This window comes from Haliotis rubra, unplaced genomic scaffold (assembly GCF_003918875.1).
Source record: "Haliotis rubra isolate DU_JTF1 unplaced genomic scaffold, ASM391887v1 Scf463, whole genome shotgun sequence".
Lineage (NCBI taxonomy): Eukaryota > Metazoa > Mollusca > Gastropoda > Lepetellida > Haliotidae > Haliotis > Haliotis rubra.
Genome location: NW_025767150.1, coordinates 336581 through 357746, shown reverse-complemented (window position 1 = coordinate 357746; position 21166 = coordinate 336581). Strand labels below are relative to the sequence as shown.

Sequence of the window (21166 nt, the reverse complement as noted above, 5' to 3'; positions counted from 1 at the left end):
TATCATTTTCATTTATAAAGTTATTCACATTTTCAACATAAAAATCACAATCACAAGTAAATCTGAACAAGGGTCAACGCTCATGTCGAGAAACGAATACTGTAATCAATATTACAAGCAATGATCCACGCTGCTGGGGCACAATGACAAGTAATCAAGCAGGTCATGGAGCCTGACCACCTGATCCAGTTAGTCCCCCGCACTGGAGTTGTTGATCTCTTGCTTCCTGGCGGAACAAGCACCTGAACCAAAATGTCACTCACAAAGAACAAAGACACCGAGATCCATAAGTCAGCTCTGTTTTCCCCGATAGCACAAACGCCACTCAATAATATTGATGACTAAACAAGAAGCTTTAACAGTCAAGTCCTAGCATACAATGGTCAGTGTCAAATGTTCATCACCTTGCCCAGCCTGCCAGTGATTGCCATGTTTGTTACCACATGTTACATATACAGTCATCCACACACAGATGACAACATATTATGACATCAAAGACTGTTCCACTACAGCAAGAGACATATACAACCACGTATTTCTTACTAATAACTGAAGTTTGTCCAGTTCTACACAGCTCTGTCTTATGAGTTTCAATTCTAATCAATACACAAGTCCTTTGCATGTGATCAAATGGTCAATGTTATATAATTATACTCACACGGATATGAAACGCAAGTTTTATATCCAAATAGGAAACAAACTCAGACCCTAAATTGATATGGGTTTTTGGCATATAGTGAAGTCTGATGGTGTTTCAATCAATTTTGTTGCAGTTTTGGAAGGCCCAAACAAAAACACATCAATAGAAGGAATCACCAAAACACACCCATAAACACCAGCAAAATCTGCTCTTGTCAACCCCTTTACCTTTCGAAAACTTAATGATGTCATCAGTCTTAGTAGCCAATGAAATGTCTTCACTAAATGTTTTTGTCTATCTGACCCTGTTTGCATTTCTTGTGTTTAATATTGAAAATTACATACATATCTGCTTTATACTTGACTTGCATTACTTTTGCGTGTGAGTATATATTTGGGATCACACATTTTCAGTAAAGTGCAGATTATGGTACTTTTGAGGTTGAGACCAATATGGGATTCAAACCCACACTCTCAGACTTAGGCACCTGAGAAAATTTAATGTTATATTCCTAAATATACAAATGTGCTATAATAGTCCAATATGACCACATACAATGTCCTACAGATCATGGAATCAGAAGCCATGTCATTTCAACTGGGTCTTGAATGACCTGAGTTTCAGCGAACACTGTGACACACAACATGGTGGTCATGACTTGACATAAAGCTGTCCCTTATTCCAAACCCAGGACTCCCATGTCCCTGAATACAATAATCGACTGGAGAAATCAGTAAATTGAGCTGATACAAAATCTATAATTCAGTTTGAGTTTTTAAAACCAGAAGATCCCAAGTCAATACTGAAGATTGTGAACAAGCACAATATTGAAACATGCACTCAAAAAGCATGATACATGGCAGTGAAATTCATTAAAAATATATTGCCAATATATTCTGTAGTTACGTTGCCATGGTAACATGATGGCACTGCATTATTCTTGTTGCTAGGTCACACACATGATGTTGTTGTCCTCTGGCCATTGATCAGTTCATCAGTATTCATAACATTTAAGATAAAAGATATTTCTGAAATGACATACAACTGATTCAAACGGCAGTGGATAAATCAACTAAAGCTCCAATCACCTTTCATATGGAAACCTGTACTTGTGATTGCTCCACGGAAAACTAAATTACATTGACACAATATCAATGCTTCCTGGCATTCCACGTCTGCACATGTAGGTTTAGAATTTCAACCCAAATATCCCTTCTTCATAACAGTACCTGTGCTTGTTTCCATAAACTCACCTCCGTCAAGTTTCTGTCATCATATCCACAAGGATGAGACCCAAAAGCCAAACATTCTGCATGTCAACAACCATTCCTCTTGCATCCATTCCAAATCAAATCCCATGACCTCTTTCTCAGTATCAAATTCCTCAGCGAGAAACAATTATTCTCGTGGTTTCATTGGGTGTGCTGGGCAGGAGTTCTAACGCACCACCTGCGGCGTGGTCAACATACCAGCCTATGCTGACCACTGCCTTGACCTCCTCATCAATAACTCGTTTCATTACGTGTCCCTATCGCGGTCACATGAAGCTGCAGCGCATTCAATGACACCCTGATCCATTCTCGTGCCACTTCCGTCCTCATTTATTTCCTCACTGATCACATTTGCATAATCAGACAGTTGGGTCTCTAGCTGAGTAACAAACTTGAGTAGATAGATTTTGAAAGTTTGTTATCTTCATTATTACATCAATTATAAAACATTATGACACTTGTGCAAATCTCACCTCTATTCTGCATTATACCCCACTCTACCCACTCCATTCTGTGACATACCCCATTCTACCCACTCATAATTTCTGACAAACCCCACTCTACCCACTCATAATTTCTGATATACCCTAGTCTAACATCTGCATTCCATCATATACCCCACTCTACCAAGCTGCATTCTGTGACATACCCCACTCTACCCACCTGCATTCTATCATATACCCACTCTACCCACCTGCATTCTATCATATACCCCACTCTACAAACCTGCATTCTATCATATACCCCACTCTACCTGCATTCCGTGACATTCTCTATACCACCCATTTTATCATATACCCACTCTACCCACCTGCATTCTATCATATACCCCATGCTTCCCACCAGCATTCTATCATATACCCCACTCTACCCACCTGCATTCTATCATATACCCCACTCTACAAATCTGCATTCTATCATATACCCAACTCTACCACCTGCATTCTATCATATACCTGCTCTACCCACCTGCATTCTATCATATACCTCTCTATCCACCTGCATTCTATCATATACCACACTCTACCCTCCTGCATTCTATCATATACCCCCTCTACCCACCTGCATTCTATCATATACCCCACTCTACCCACCTGCATTCTATCATCATATACCCCACTCTACCCACCTGCATTCTATCATATACCCCCTCTACCCACCTGCATTCTATTATACACCACTCTACCCACCTGCATTCTATTATATACCCACTCTACCCACCTGCATTCTATTATACACCCCACTCTACCCACCTGCATTCTATCATACACCACTCTACCCACCTGCATTCTATTATACACCACACTCTACCCACCTGCATTCTATTATACACCACACTCTACCCACCTGCATTCTATTATACCCATCTACATTCTATTATACACCACACTCTACCCACCTGCATTCTATCATATAATATACCCCACTCTACCCACCTCAATCATGTGAAATACCCACTCTACCCACCCCAATTGTGTGAAATACCCCTCTCTACCCACCTCAGTCATGTGAAATACCCCACTCTACCCACCTCAATCGTGTGAAATACCCTACTCTACCCACCTCAATCGTGTGAAATATTATACCCCACTCTACCCACCTCAATCGTGTGAAATCCCCATTCTATAAGATACTGCCATGAACAGTACAACATATTTATCCAACAGAAGGCACAGAGGTAGGACTTCTACTTGACTGATCTTTGCAACAACATCGTAAACTATTATGACACAAATAGTCTATATTGTACCTATATTCTATACTGTCGGAACATGATAAATAAGTACTTGCATGGTAATCATTTACATCAGATATATACACATGACTCATACACAATAAAACTGGACAACAAAATGCCATGATACAGGCATGTTTCTCACACAAAGGACGGTAATTACTGTGTCCTCAAAATATATGGGCTACATTTAAAAAACCAGAACCAAAGGTCTGTAAAACATTAGCGCCACGACATACATCAACAGTTCAAAATCCCCTCTGAATCAAGTCAGTGAATATTGTAAATGCCCAATCAATTTTCATTGAAACCATGCCCAGGACCTCTAATCTCCTGTCTTTGAAAAGGTCAAGCCTCAAGGTCAGTGGCAGGATCAACACAAACATATCCACATTCACATCCACATCCACATTCTGGCATCAATGATGGCTAATGAGGAGTTGTACATACCTGCTGTTTGCTACAGGTACATTAGCCACTCATTGCCTCTTCCCCTGACAATAAGGTGGACAGGCCATGTTCACAAATCTGCTCCGTCAGTCAACGTTTGCAACCTATTACCTGTAAGAAGCCATCCTCACCATAACTTTAATATCACCAACTGGGTTGTCGTGAATACAACCAATTACCTACCCACCATGTCATCAAAGTTGCCATTCCAGGACAATCACAACTCTCGCTACTCAGAAACGTTCATTGGCTTAAAAACGAAGCCTTCAACCAACAATGACGAGGGGTAATTAGGCAGCGTTGGAAGAAAGAGTCTACACAAAACATGAATAAATAGCCCTTTCTCATTAAGGGTGTCCCTTAAGCCTTTGTATGCTAGGCTTCCATTGGAAGGTGATTTGTTGGAAATCAGCACATTGAGATCAAACTGGTCGAGATCAATACCAAGAAGCTCGAGATGAACGTGATCAGCTGACTGCTTCCTCTCCAACATCCATTTATCTTGACTCATGGTTCAGCATTTAGCCTCCTCAATCAGGATAAAAGGACTCGTCTATTTAACACCATGTTCCTCTGATACGGTGATACCATTTTTCTCTGTGGTTGTTCAATTCCGCTAATTGCCGGAATGAATTCTGTTGTTTTTGCAAATGTGGAATTGTTTTTGAATTATTCTCAAGAGTGATTATAATCATCCTTTATCCAAGTGAATTAGAGTAACTGTCATAACAGCAATTATTGTTAGGGTCGAGTTTTTCACACTGTGGAACACAGAACAAGACACACATTGGCTGGACACGGATTTCCGACATTTAAGGAGCAGCCGGTGAAACATTGGAACTTAACAAAAGGGATCATTTCCGACACATCAATTCTATCATTCTCTTCTCAACCCAACAAATGACTGTTATGTTTCTTTCAAGAATTATTGAAACATGATTTAATGAAATGGGTACATTGTCTGATCAGATGATAAGATTCGACATTAAACATATTTGTTTCTGTTAAAAACTGTTTAATAACATTTCAGCCAAGCAAACTGTTGAACATGACATGATCGTGAAGATCTCATCTTATCCTGTTTCACCTGCACATCACTAGCCTTGCTCCAAGGCTGTATTGAAGGCTAAGCCCATGGATGTATAGTAGTTCTCTTCCTTTAAAGAGGCAAGTCTGATAAGCAGACCTCTGAGGATGCCAGTCGATTATAGGGATATTTATATTATTTAGAAATCATCATTTAAACTATTAATTATTACCTTACAGACTTGTTCAAGTGTAGCACAACACAGACAGACCTGCTGTCACTGCCATGGCTTCACAGAATCTGCTTTGTACATTGGTATTACATAATACTGCCTGTTGGTGACAACAGCCACTTGGCCCACTTGTGTCTTGTCTTGCATTGTTTTTAACTACAAGTCCATAGAATTAATACTAGGATCTACTGACAATGATAAAAGGGGCAAAGTTCTGCGTTAAAACCCACACTTTTGTAACAGGCTTTGTTGACACATATGTCAGACAGAGCAAGAGTGAGTGAGTTGCTTTGGCGACAAGAGGATTCCCACTCTTAGTAAGTTGGGGTAAGGTTAGTGTTATGCTGCTTTTAGCAATATTCCAGCAATATCACTGCGGGGGACACCAGAAATGGGCTTCACACATTGTACCCATGTGGGGAATTGAACCCGGGTCTTCAGCGTGTCGAGCCAACGCTTTAACCACTAGGCTACCCCACCACTCTTGGAGGCAGATACTTTAACTGGTAGGGTATGACATTTCATCATCCAAAACATGCTTCCACAGAAGATATTACTTCAACAGGGATTTACAGGACGCGAATCCTATACGCATAAAAATTGGCAATGGACGCAACAAAAGTTATTAGTGCGTCCACAGGGACTCAGTATAGTCCAAATACTTTTTGTAAAAATTCCAATCAAGTGACAATAAGTTATCACTGAGTTTGCTATTAGCTGGGTTATGGTATTATTTGCGATTTAATTACTGTAACAATGTGATGATCATGATACACAATACAATAACAGTATTAATGATAATATTTAAGTGTCTGGGACCCCCATTTTGTTGTCCAGGACTCCTGAAAATTAATAGTATGAGTCCCAGGGACCCTCAAATACAGGACTCAAGGTAAATTCCTGCTTCAATAAAATTGTATCACAATGCTTCACACACCATTGTGACATCAATGTTTAAATGACATCACAATCAAATGACATCACTTGCCCATGTGGTTAGCTGGTTAGGTGTAAACTGAACACAATCGTTAATTATAATAACTGTGTGAGATAACTGTAAGAATGACTTAGGATGAAAAACTGAATATCGTCAGGGTGCCTTTTGATATGAAATATATCAACACTCATTGGTAAAAGTCGGAAACTCCTCTACAAGCCTTGTGAGTTTTACACTTTTGTCCTGATTTGAGATTCACAGGTGGAAGACAAGACATCAATTCACTAAAGACAACATGTAAGGGAGCGAGTGAATGTTGTTTAATTCTGTATTTAGCAATATTCAGACAAAATCAGAGATGCCTATAAATAACCAAACAAGATCAGACAAAACTCTAACATATAAGACATCAGATGACACATCAACAGCCATTTCACCAAGCACGGCCATGAAAACATCCAAGTCAACTCTTGTGACAATCAGAGGACCAACTCTATAGCTAATTGCCCACAGAGACCATCACATGCCACTAACATGGTCATTCTGCTGAAGCAGCAAAGTGGGTTCAGCATCGTCTGTCTCCTTGACCCAAGAGAATATATTCATTAAGACATCCATCTCAAGACTAGAATGATTTTATAAGTCAAGATCGCCTCAGCACTAGGCCTGAATATAAGTATTGTTCCTGGCACCATTTTGATGCTATCTTGTATTTTGTAGATATATATTGGTATATTAGATTAATCTGTAGATAACTATATTACGAAGACTATGTAAGTCTAGGTTCAAGGCTCTGGGCAGACTGATCTTAACACTACCAGTGACAGGAGTCAATGGTACTGTACACAAATCAAGATTGTCTTAGTGTTAATATTTTGTGGAACAAGTCCCTGCAATCCACACAGGGTTGTCATGATCTCTACTTTCATTAGTGCCATGTGGAGAGTTTGAGATTACACAAACGACACCCTTGACGACATCAACACCAAATCAATAGCAACAGCCACGAGATGTGGCGACTAATGGGAGAGAAGTGGTCGCTTAATAATGACAGAGGAGCAGACAGGGACGCTGGTTCGCCCATCGCTACCTGGATTATACTAATCTACTAGATACACGGCCGGCTGGAGTCACCTGGCAACCACAGACACTGAACACAAGTCAACTTGCACAAAACAAATCTTCATTTATGGTTCCACACCTAAATGTCATTTTAGCTCAGTCTGTAAACTTAGTTTGTAAGGTTGAGTGAGTAATTGAGTTTAGATTAATCCTGCTTTCAATAGTAAATCAGGGCATATCAGGGTATACCAGAGTGCTCAAGGTTGTATCAGTGCATATCTTGGCAGGATGTATCAGAGCATATAAGGGTGTATCAGGGCATATCATTGCTAATCAGGGCATAACAGGGCACATCTAGGCAGGATGTATCAGAGCATATAAGGGTGTATCAGGGCATATCACTGCAAATCAGGACATACCAGGGCATATAGATCTAGGCAGGATGTATCAGAGCATATAAGGGTATATCAGGGCATATCACTGCAAATCAGGACATACCAGGGCATATATATCTAGGCAGGATGTATCAGAGCATATAAGCGTGTATATCAGGGCATATCAGGGCATTTCTAGGCAGGATGTATCAGGGCATATAAGGGTGTATCAGGGCATACCAGGGCAAATCAGGACACACCAGGAGATGTATCATGTTGTATCAATGCGTATCAATGTGTATCAGGATGTTTCAATTCAAATCAAGACATTTCAGGATGTATCCAAGCATATCATGGCATGTGAGGGTGAAATAGGGCAAAATCTTAAATTCTACTTTGAAACCGTCGGGCATAGCTAAGGTGCTGAAAACCATGGGTTCTGATCAGGGTGACTCTGGGATTCAAAGGCATTCATAAGATGTGAATGGTATCTATTGTTACAAGCTGATCGATTCCCAAATGAAACATTGTTGCATTATATGTAACACTGTCTCGTAACATTATAACATGAATAAATAATCTATGACAGCAATTGTCTTTGTATTCTACTAACTATTAATGAATAATGTTATTATTTCTGCATGTTTTACATTTCATTTTTTAATAACTACACATTTATCCTTTGTCTGTAAATATGTTTATAGAAATGCCATTCTAAGTTGGAAAACTTCTGCCCAATCCATTAACCTTTAAACTTAATAAAATAATTTTAAACATGCAGGATAATGGCAAGCTCAGTCTAATCCTTAAATTTACTTAAGAGTGAGTGAGTATGGTTTTTACGCCGTTTTAGCAATATTCCAGCAATATCACAGCGGGGGACACCATAAATGGGCTTCACACATTGTGCCCATGTGGGGAATCGAACCCGGTCTTCGGCGTGACGAGCGAACGCTTTAACCACTAGGCTACCCACCGCCCCTCCAACTCTTAGAGGCAGATACTTTAACTAGCAGAAGAGTGAAAGGTAAATAGGGAAAAATTAAGAATAAAAAGGACATAAGATCATTGAAAACATCCTCAAATATAACATATTTGCATTTGACCACTTTCTAAAAGACATTGTGTGTTCATCCTTATAATGAGCTGATAATCTCATGATGAGAGACCTACTTTAGCCCTATGTAATACATTCTATAAATACCTACGTACCATATCGAATCACGTCGGGCGAGGACGAACTAATGCCATGAGTAATTACAATCATGTCAAGACAATATGGCATCAGTGTACATCAGAACACCAAGTTTCTTTCTTGGAGTTAATCAATAATGCCCGAAGATCTTTAACACACAGGACCCTAATCAAACACAAGATCATATCAAATGAAACACAAGATTTATGTTGAACATGCAACAGTGTTGTGCTAAGATAAAGGCAAAAATACAAAGATACATGGTATCTGTTACTTTGATGGTTATGTGAGCAATGATCAGAGAAAATACCCAGGTGGATGAATGAGAGGGGTAAACTGTTTGAAGCAGTCGTAAAAGGTTCAAAGCCTTAGATAGTCATCTGCAGTAGCAGCTGGTTATTGATCGTGATGAAGATGTGCAGATGGCAAGGAACACATAGCAACCTTCAGCGCCGGTCAGGTCGTCACAAGGACAGCAGTGACATACCGCTGAACTCTCTTGACCAATGCAGGGCTGTTGACCAGAGAGGAGGCCCGACAAAAACAAACACACAGATTTGAACCTTGACATGGGTTTCCGTTGTATCCTATATATAGCTAGAATAATGACAAAAGTGGCATACTTGTGACAATAACATTTTTAGCATTCAGCATTTATTTGTGATAAACAAGTGCAGAAGTAACAGATGTATCATTTACCCGAAATATAAATATATTTTCATGATTCTAATGAGAGAGTGAGTGATTTGGGTTTAACACTGCTTAGAACAGTATTCAAGTTATATCCTGGCTTGTCAGCTGAATGTGGGAGGAGAGGCCAGGGTGCTGCAGGTCTCAGTGAGTGAGTGATTTGGGTTTAACATTGCTTAGAACGGTATTCAAGTTGTTATGTTGATATCCTGGCTTGTCAGCTGAATGTGGGAGGAGGCCAGGGTGCTGCTGAGGTCAGTAAAGTTATATCCTTGGCAGTGAGTGAGTTTTGTTTTGACTTTCAACCATGAATGGGGAGGGAGCCACAGACAGAGGTATGGTTATTGGCAGCTGTCAAATTAATCCAACTTCAGTGGTATAACCCACAGACAGAGGTATGGTTATGCTTAAAATTTGTCTATTTTCCTACCATGGTAAACCCACAGACAGAGGTATGGTTATCTTAAAATATGTCTATTTTCTACCATGGGGCTGTTTTGCCAGCACAAACTGACAGAATACTCAGTATATNTCTGTCTGGCTGTTGTCAGAACCAAATTCTGTGCGTGTATATACTAGTATCCTTACAACTAATATTTACTGGACAAAATAAAATAAGCATTTCAATTCACTGCAAATGTGGAAATAATTGGCACCTGGACAAGTGAAAGTGCCATAGCAGTTTTATAACCCAGCTTTTTTAAGACAAACATGTAAAGGGACATATATTAGAGCAGCTTTTGCATGTCAGTACATGATGAAATAAGTTAGACCTCACATCCAGTTTCCATAATTACATATTGTGTCCAAGATTAATCAGACACCTTCACTAACCTGCCACATCTCGTCAAGCTAAGCTAACACTAAGTAGGGGCAGTGGGGTGGTCTAGTGGTTGAGGCATTCGCCCGTCACGCTGAAGACCGGGTTCGATTCACCACATGGGCTCAATGTGCGAAGCCCATTTCTGGTGTAGCCCGCCACGATATTCCTGGAATATTGCTTAAACAGCGTAAAACTAAACTCAGTCACTAACACTGAGCAGTCCAACCTTATAAATCCAACTTCTCCAACTACTGTTGTATAAAGACATTACTCCGTCAATCCTTGTCAACTACAGCACCACCAGCATCTACAGTATTAAAGAAATGACTGACATGGAGTTAACTTTTCATCAAGCAGATTCTTATCTAAAAAATATAACATGTACAAAAGTAGCTTCTATCTCTAGTTGTCTCATCAACAGAATGTCACAAAACTTTCCAAATGTAATTGCTTGACAACGATACAATAATCTATACTGAAACTTCATATCAAAACAAAACAAAGAAGTTGTGAAAGCAAGAACTTAAGGATGTCAACTTCTTTGTTTTCATGGACATGACGTTTCGGAGTGTATTCTTACTCCTTCATGAGGTGAATGAACGACTAAGAAACAGACAGCTATATACTAGTATGTACATGTGACACAACAACAGTGATAAGATAACAAGGGAAGCCAGTAGTTAATTAGCACTAAATTTACATGTTCATATATAGCTGTCTGATTCCTATTCTTTCATTCACCTGACGAAGGAGTCAGATAATAATCTGAAACGTGGTGTCCATCAAAATATAGAAGTTGACATCCATAAATTCTTGCCTTTATATGTATCAATTCTAAATGCTGTTCAAACACTCTAAAGGAGTTGTGATGTATAAGCCTCTGTGTAACTGTAGATATTATCGTCCTAGTGTCAACCAATGGCAAGCCTAAACCCCTGTCTATTGTCAAGAAAATTGAACATAAAGTGTGAAATGACAACATAACAATAACAGAGGCACTCATGAAATATTCACTCACGTCAGAAGGTCTTACATAAAGCGTACTCCTTTCTGACTCTTGCATTTCTTTGCTAATGCTTAAAAAACTAGGCTAGCCATTGCACTATACATCCAACAGAAGCATTTCCCATGAAACATCTCAAGATGATTTAATCCCTACCAAACATCACATTCCAGCACAGATGAAGACAAATCATGTCCTGGTAACTATGGTAACGACAACAATATTTCAGTATTTTAAATATTTTAACTGTTACCGTAGTGATATATCAATTCAAGATCAAAAAAGGCCACAAGATTTTTTTCCCAAATAAAGCCAAAGATTTTAGCTTGCATACTTCCCCACACAGTATTCACCTCAATTATTCAAATACATTCTTCCAGAGAGACATCCCAAGTCTGGTAATGAAGGCAGATGCTGAGAACTTAGCAGAGATCAGGGTTCCACTGTCATGTTTGAAACCCATACACCATGTTTTCACTGTCTCATATACAATCTATTACTGTCAGCATCTTCTAGCACAAACACATAGCAGACTTACGGTCAACACGCCACCAACATGGTATGGTTATTTCAGACAGAAGTCCACAGTCCAAAGAGCAATATGGTAAAGAACCCCATTCTTTGTGAGATGAAGCTGAGCCAGTTTATTACTTTGGATTTCACACCCACTGAAACATGCCTAGGCTGAGTGACATGATCACATGAAACTTATCACATCACAGCGTCAGAATATAGCTCCCATGATGCTCCTATAGCTGTAAAGTGTAGAAACATTTCCATTTTGTAAAGAGATGGTTTCCTCAAAATATTTTGGAATTTTTATTTGACCAATGATAGTCAAAACAAACAACAAAGTCACAGACAAAGCATATGATGTGTCCAAAAGGTGTCTAACTCATCTATATCACGGTGTCACAGACACCTGGATTGTATCATGGCCACCTGGATTGTGTCACATTCACCTGGATTGTCCTGCGATCCAGTTTGTGTCACAGCTACCACCATTGTTTCACAGTCACGATTAATATTTCATGAAAACATGACAGTCAGACAATGAGTTTTGGTAAAACATTATTCAAAAAAGATATTAGATACAAAATAAACGACCATCTTAATAAAAACAGCCACAAACCTCTGTAGCCCACCACAATGGTTCTAGACTATCAAGAAATCGCCAAACTCACACGACTGATATTGCGACCAAATCACCGAGGTCAAATGCCAAAGCTGTGTGGACTACACAATGACTAAACATGTCATATGAAGATACAAGCTACTTGTCATTGACTTACTATGGAGAGTTGCAGATTCATGGACTGACAGCACAAACAACAAACATTTCTATTGCTACAAACATCACCAGTCATTATCACAAACATATTCTCATATATGACGGTTATAATGATATCACTGCTGAATGCTGGTCCCTATTACCAACATATTCCCACATACAATGGTTATAATGATATCACTGCTGAATGCTGGTCCCTATTACCAACATATTCCTATATACAATAGTTATAATGATATCGCTGCTGAATGCTGGTCCCTATTACCAACATATTCCCACATACAATGGTTATAATGATATCACTGCTGAATGCTGGTCCCTATTACCAACATATTCCTATATACAATAGTTATAATGATATCACTACTGAATGCTGGTCCCTATTACCAACATATTCCCATATACAATAGTTATAATGATATCACTGCTGAATGCTGGTCCCTATTACCAACATATTCCCACATACAATGGTTATAATGATATCACTGCTGAATGCTGGTCCCTATTACCAACATATTCCCATATACAATGGTTATAATGATATCGCTGCTGAATGCTGGTCCCTATTACCAACACATCCCCACATACAATAGTTATAATGATATCGGTTATAATGATATCGCTGCTGAATGCTGGTCCCTATTACCAACATATTCCCATAAACAATAGTTATAATGATATCGCTGCTGAATGCTGGTCCCTATTACTAACATATTCCCATATACAATAGTTACAATGCTATATTGCTGGACTGGACTCAAGTACACATTTACAAACACTATTTCCAAGCAAACTTACAGAATCAAAGCAGCTTCGTGCCGCAGTCTCGTTGTAGCCAAATGATGGACCCTCGAAGACAGCGGTAGGCAACATGAGCAGATCGGCCAGGTAGTCCTCAAATCTTGCCCACACCAAATACCCACTGGTGTCAGAGATTTGCGTAAAAATGTCTGAAAAGAATAACAGATTCAACATGGAAATTGAGAAAAGAACTGTTTTGCTGTGAAATTGTTCATTCAAACTCCACTTTCTCAGTTTTTGCTCTTTCATTTACTTAATTTTGCTGTGAAACTGTTAATTCAAAGTCCACATTCAAAGTCTTGCTATTACATTTACCTGACACTGAGTTTTACTATGAACCAGTGTTCATTCCAACTCTACTCAACCATCAAAGCAATATAATTATCCGGTGTGACAAGATCTGGAGTATATCAGTATATTGCTGGCTCACTAAAGACATTATTGGTGTACGGATGAGGAAGCTGAGCTAGCAAGGTTCCACTGTCCTCAAAAACATGGAACTGTAGCGTGACCACAGAAACATAACTCACTGAATCAATACTTCAGACAGAACGTAATCAATCTGCATAACACAAGAACACATCTTACAACATTCACATATGGAATACGTTTCGCCTTACATGATAGTCAGGACATATCGAAACAATTCAAGGAGAAAAATCTATTAGGCTTTTGTTCAATGTAAGTCTGAATCAAGTCTGAAAAGACATATTCCCAAACATAACTCAGCTACCATATTTGAACTTATAACTACATCCAGTGACTGACCAAAGTAGTGGACATATACTTACACCTTAACTTGTCCATGAACTTGCCGGCACACATATGGGACAGTGCGACCTTGATGGTGAATGCTCGGATCTTTCCGGTGTTTTCTCTGGAAAACAACATAACAAATTACCCAGTTATAGGCAATTGGTGCCCAGCATTTTGAATATGGAACTCTCTGCAATGCTGACATGATAAATGTTTCGGATATTTCATGCACAAAGGGCAAATTATCCCCAATTTCAGGTTCTCATAAAAAACAGCTTCACATCCATATTTTCTAATCAATTTTTAATTCATTTATGACGTTCCAACTACTACCATCACAGAATACACTTCTGATAGGGAATAATGTCTGGGGAGGTTTGCAGACTAACTTGGACATATTGTTATACATGGTTCCTAACATGGAACTGATTCATGTTTTGGCTCTATTTCAAGATAAATATGAATTTTTATCCAACTTTTTCTCATAGATTTGTGTATTGCTTCAGTTACAACATGCCCTTTTGTAAGACATGGAGAATAACATTTATAAAAGCCCAACATAAAACCCACCTCAATTATGTTTCATCATCTTGTCATGTGCAAATTTGTTTGCTGTACATTCTGTTGTAGAAGTTGTAACCTGGCAAGTGAATTTCTTAATCTGTTTTTATATTTAGCCATCTACACTGTACCTTGGAAAATATAATTGTAAGTCAACTAATATAAAATCAAAAGGCCTTACAACAGACAAGACAACACTTTGGTGTTTACCAAGGAGACTTACCTACAACTTACTGGTTAACAACAAATGACACCCTGCAATCTAATGATTACCTCTCTAAATATACCAACACAAAATGATGTCATTTTCAGTTCTGGTACATAGTCAAACTGCCTCTTTTTGTAAATGGGGGTGGTGGGGTAGCCTAGTGGTTAAAGCGTTGGCTCGTCACGCCGAAGAACCGAGTTCAAATCCCCACATGGGCACAATGTGTGAAGCCCATTTCTGGCGTCCCCCGCTGTGATGTTGCTGGAATATTGCTAAAAGCGGCGTAAAACCAAAACTCAGTCAGTCAGTCTTTTTTCGTAAATTATAACAATAGAGCAATTTATTTTATATTTTGCATCAGACAGAACCATTGTTGACAAGATGAGCCATAGAGACTTCCAAGTTCCTAACAGACAGTGGATGAATACATCTCCAACAGTGTGTTCCTTTTTTAAGGGGAACAGCATGTTTTGAACTTGTGTAGGAAACTGAGAAATATGCCAAATCCTGAAAAACTTGACTTTCTCAAATAAAAATATCTATGCTTTGAATGTTTATCACTTAGATTAAATCTGGTGTGGAGATAATAGTAGAGTATTTACCCTTAAAAATATTCAAATACTATTTCAATATATTTTCTTCAATTTTCCAAAAACAAAGGGAACATTAGATTTCACTTATCACCAAACTATCATAATCTGATCTTTGATGTGTGACATTATTATCTCACAATTATCATCCATTATTCTGTATGCAGTCAATCTTCCGAGTCTTCATCCATATTATCCCAGACACAAGCCCGTCTGGCTGTATAATGGCTGCCATTACCTTCAGCTATACTTCACTCAGCTGCAGCAATGGACATTTAAGTGACCAAGGCCATACCGGGTCAGTTCATCAATACCACAACAGACTTGGCCAAGACAGGCCCAGTGGGACCGGTCCCATCACGGAAGTGGTGTATATGTAATTAGTTACAGACCCAGGGGCCAGGGACACAACGCTGAGAGCCAGTCTGTGTCTGAAGGGTGTCCACTCTCACCACACAGCATACATTTCCATGTCTGCCTGAGTCAGTGAGTGAATGCTGTTTAATGCTGCATACAGCAATGTTCAACTGACTGACTGACTGAGTTTGGTTTTACGCCGCTTTTAGCAATATTCCAGCAATATCACGGCGGGGGACACCAGAAATGGGCTTAACACATTGCACCCATGTCTTGAACCGGGTCTTCGGCATGGCGAGCCATCGCTTTAACCACTAGGCTGCCCCACCGCCCCCCAGCAATGTTCAATCTTTGTTATGCACATTGTAGATTACTGAGTCTTGGCCTGGCAAACCATTGGCTGACAGTATGAGCAAGCCACATTGGTGGGCTTTAAAAATGAAACAATAGGCCTGGACACTCTTTGGAAAACCTAATCATCATTTTTGGGACTTTAATTAATAATGAATGAGTGAGTATGGTTTAACACCACTTTTAGCAATATTCCAGCAATATAACTGTGGGGGACACCAGAAATGGGCTTCGCACATTGTACCCTTGTGGGGATCAAACCCAGGTTTTCAGCATGATGAGCCAACGCTTTAACCACTAGGCTACCCCACCACGCCTTTCATTAATAAGCACAGAGTAAACAGGTAGCTCTGTGGGAAGACAAGCATTGGTTGTTAGTGATCCCTTGACAAACAAATTACACACACTATTTATCAAAACTGTCCCAAAAACATAACAATTCTACTTTTTTCATTTCTACATTAACCCCTGAAATATCCGACCAAATATCCTTAAAGATATTGAAATGTATTATTCTTTGTTAAAAAGTTGTTATTTGTTCTAGCAACCTCCACACTGTGCGCTTTCATTTTGACATGACCAGTCCCTATTAGTCAAGACAGTATCAAATGTCATGAGGACAACACTGGTATTACCACACAACCTTGTGGAGGAACTGCACCAGACTAAGGGGAATAACTCTAGGACAGCTTACACCACCCTATCTGTAATGGTACTTGTTGCGAGTCAGTAGCACACTGTGTATGTGGTACATACTTTTCATAAGAAAAGTTAAGACACATTTTCGAGGTACTTACTTAGGGAAGTCTGTGCCACCCTATCTAAGACGTACTTACTTGTCGTAGGCTGCAATTAGCCAGTTGAGCAGCAAATTGACGGACTGTTCCACCACTATCTGCTGGTTCTGGGGTAGCCTCTTGTTGAGTTGTGTGAAGACTGTTGTCAACAGCGACTCAAGACGGGATGTACTCAGCTCAAAGTGGGCATCGACCATGTTGAGGCCATTTTCCCGGAATGCTTCGATCATGTTCCAGATGTCTACAAGGTGCACTGGAAAAACAACACTCTCGTCCTCAGCAGCAATAGTTTCCACCACCTTCAACAACATCCCCATCTCTGAGAGACTGAGATGGGTTTTACACCACTTTTTGCAATATTCCATCATTATGACACTTGGCAGGACAAAAAAAAAAAACTCGCTTTGTACACATAAGGGGAATTGAACATGGGACTGGTTGACAAGCAAATGCTTTAACCACTGGGGTAATCCCTCTCATCACTGAATGCTGTACAGTAATGGATAACATGGAATAAACTAGTGAGTGATGGGTTATAAGTTTGTTCTAGCCAAAGGAAAAGTTTGTTGCCAAGGAAAGACTTTATGAATTGTAACCGAACAATCACTCATTTTAAACCAAAACATCCACTCACTCTTAACCAACAGGTGAACTTTCGCACTCCTAACCTACAGGTCCGTCCACTCACTCCCAACCTACAGGTCCACTCACTCACTCCTAAACCACAGGTCCACTCACTCACTCACTCCCAACCCACAGGTCCACTCACACTCACTCCCAACCCACAGGTCCACTCACTCACTCCCAACCCACAGGTCCGTCAACTCACTCCCAACCCACAGGTCCACTCACTCACTCTTCTACCAACATGTCCACTCACTCACTCCCAACCAACAGGTCCACTCACTCACACCCAAGCCACAGGTCCGTCAACTCACTCCTAACCCACAGGTCAACTCACTCACTCCCAACCCACAGGTCCACTCACTCACTCCCAACCCACAGGTCCACTCACTCACTCTTCTACCCACAGGTCCACTCACTCACTCACTCCCAACCCACAGGTCCACTCACTCACTCCCAACCCACACGTCCACTCACTCCTCTTCTACCCACAGGTCCACTCCACTCACCCCCCAACCCACAGGTCCGTCAACTCACTCCCAACCCACAGGTCAACTCAATCACTCCCAACCCACAGGTCCACTCACTCACCCCCAACCCACAGGTCCGTCAACTCACTCCCAACCCACAGGTCCACTCACTCACTCTTCTACCAACAGGTCCACTCACTCACTCCCAACCCACAGGTCCACTCACTCACTCTACTATCAACAGGTCCACTCACTCCCAACCCACAGGTCCACTCACTCACTCACTCCTAACCCACAGGCCCACTCACTCACTCTACTATCAACAGGTCCACTCAATCCCAACCCACAGGTCCACTCACTCACTCTTCCACCCTTTCCATCTGGGACAATGCAGCATGGAGATAAACTTCCAACTCAATTATTTAACCTAATAGCTACTTCTTTTCACTTCATGTATTTTGGGCATTGATTTCCGGATTATTCAACACTGCTGCCATTAAATTGAAAACTACAGAGGGGAAATTACATAGGCATGCCGAGTAATGAGTTAAACAGTTTCCACTCACGGCTTGTCTTCTTCTGTATGAAGCGTAGCTTGCATGCTGTTCTGTAGGTGGCAAACCGGATGACGTCATAGTTTTGAGCCCCTGAAGTTAAAATTTTGAGAGACATGCACTTTATACCCCACAATTCCATGAACATGTCATCAATGCAACATTTCCATCAACATGTCATGAATGTGGAAACTTTTAAAAGATGAATCAAACCCTAACACATACACTGTTGGCACTTGCTATGTTGAATGGGATTACCTTATTTCTTCTACATGTATTTGATGTCGAGGTCCGTGTCAATTTCATGCAAGCCATAGTCCCAATGTCTATTCTTAACATTGACCCAACAACAGCTCACTGCCATACTAATCCCCTGTTCTACAGTCATACAAAGGGTACATTTGCAAGAAACTGTCATTAATATGAAAGGGAGTGATCATTACATGCCATAAGTTTAGTCGACAGGGATAAAATGATAGACTCTGTATCCAGTAAAGGCCAGGCTTCAGTTGTTGATTGTAAGATCCATCAGCAGCAAGAGGCGAGCATGTATTGAAAGCTCAGGGTCTAATAGAGTAATTATGGTACAGTCAGACTGCTTCGCTCAAATTGCATACTGCAAGTCCATACCTTCTGATTATTGCAAGGATCATCTTGCCATCTAGCTCTCTGTCTTGAGAGGTAGTCTACTCCAGACTAACAGTACCCATTATGGGACCTGAGCACCTTTCCACAATCAGAATTTCTTAATCTGGTATCAACCAATATGGTAAGAAGCAAATATGTGAAGCCAGTAATCTCATTATTCTTGGTTGATTTTGGTTGAATTAATTGTGAACAATAGATACAAAATTGTAAAGTAATTTTCTTGAACCTAGATAAGTCATCTACCACTATGTGTCATGCTGAATTTTGGTGCATCATTACAGCAGTTGATTCCATTCTGCTGAAAGTTATTCTTTAGCATCAGTACATCTTGGATTAATTCAGATGACTCAAGGTACAAAGTTTGTGACTCTAGGTTCACCATGTGATTCAATTCAGCTGAATCTTGGTTGGCTGAGTGATTTGATTCAATTGTGCCAGGTTGCCTGTGTGATTTAATTCAGCTGATTCTAGGGTAGCTGTTATAGTGACTAATTCAGGACAGCCATCATCCAAATATTTAAAAACTATGTACTCAAGACATGTGAGACTTTATTGTAATTATTTATATGATGCTAATCTGTATTCTATTTCATCCTTATCACTTGCGCATTGTACATTGACTTGTCAGGCAATTAATTACTGTATATGACATTTATAGCCTAATTGGTCATTCCCCTTGGCCGTGTCTGCCATCGCATCAACTGGTCAAGGAAGTGCTATTGTTTTTTTTATCTGTCCGTTGTTGAGTCGTCGCCTGTCCATTGTTGTCAAAAAACTGTATATATACTGAGTATGCTCACATCTATACTGGAAGGAAGAAAGAGTACGAGTCTGGTATTCCGACTGTCTGTAGGGAATGACGCTCGTAGGAAATGCCCTGGGGTTGAGCAGGTAATCCGCTCACCTTATTTATGTCTTGTATATTTGTTTGTCATGTAACTAAAGAAGTTTGAACTCAACGTATTCCTTCGTCTTGTCAACGTCACTTCATCTTAAACACGAGTTAATTCCCCAGTCGACCATATACCACACGTTGACATAGTCAGCTGATTCTTGGTTGGCTGAGTCATTTAATTCAGCTGAATCTTGGTTGGCTGAGCGATTTAAATCAGTTGACTCTATGTTCACCATGTGATTTAAATCTGTCGACTCAAGGTTGGCCATGTGATTTAAATCAGTCGACTCAAGGTTGGTCATGTGATTTAAATCTGTTGACCCTATGTTGGTCGTGTGATTTAAATCTGTTGACCCTATGTTGGTCGTGTGATCTAAATTTGTCGACTCAAGATTCAGACTCTGTCGAGTAATCATCGGAAGAGTCCAAAGGAACAAAATCACTATCGGAAGAACTATCGTCAGAAAGTAAAATATCACTTTCATCAATGTTACTTTCACCTGGTCTTCCCCTCTTGCTCATTGTGAAGTGCTATATCTCACACATGCAATGTTTTCAATTGGCAGGTACGAAAAAACATTTACTTGGGCCTTCTAGGCCCAGGGTATACCTCAGTGTTATAAAAAATTTTTTGCTAAATAATTTTAAAACTTTTTACGTCAACTGCCAATAGTTTTGAAGAATTAAAGATTTTGACCTTTTAGTGGAATACATGAAGCTAAATTAATGTGCTTGTTATATTAAAGTTTTTGTATATACGTTTGAGGGTTAAATCTGTTGACTCAAGGTTGGCCATGTAATTTAAATCAGTTGACCCTATGTTG

At 39.9% G+C, this 21166-nt stretch overlaps 1 protein-coding gene across 4 annotated transcripts in view; it reads right to left on the bottom strand.

Annotated features, from left to right (window-relative positions):
* Positions 1-21166, bottom strand: part of LOC124290365 (dystrobrevin beta-like) — a 199838-nt gene that overhangs the window by 77775 nt on the left and 100897 nt on the right. For all 4 annotated transcript variants that reach the window (XR_006901905.1, XM_046727073.1, XM_046727074.1 and 1 more), the window contains 4 exons: positions 18812-18892; positions 17191-17404; positions 14323-14408; positions 13529-13680 (listed from right to left, as the gene is read on the bottom strand). Coding sequence is in view for 3 of the 4 variants with exons in the window: in XM_046727073.1 (XP_046583029.1) it covers positions 13529-13680; positions 14323-14408; positions 17191-17404; positions 18812-18892 (533 nt within the window). In the remaining variant the exon portion in view is untranslated. The remainder of the gene's footprint in view (positions 1-13528; positions 13681-14322; positions 14409-17190; positions 17405-18811; positions 18893-21166) is intronic.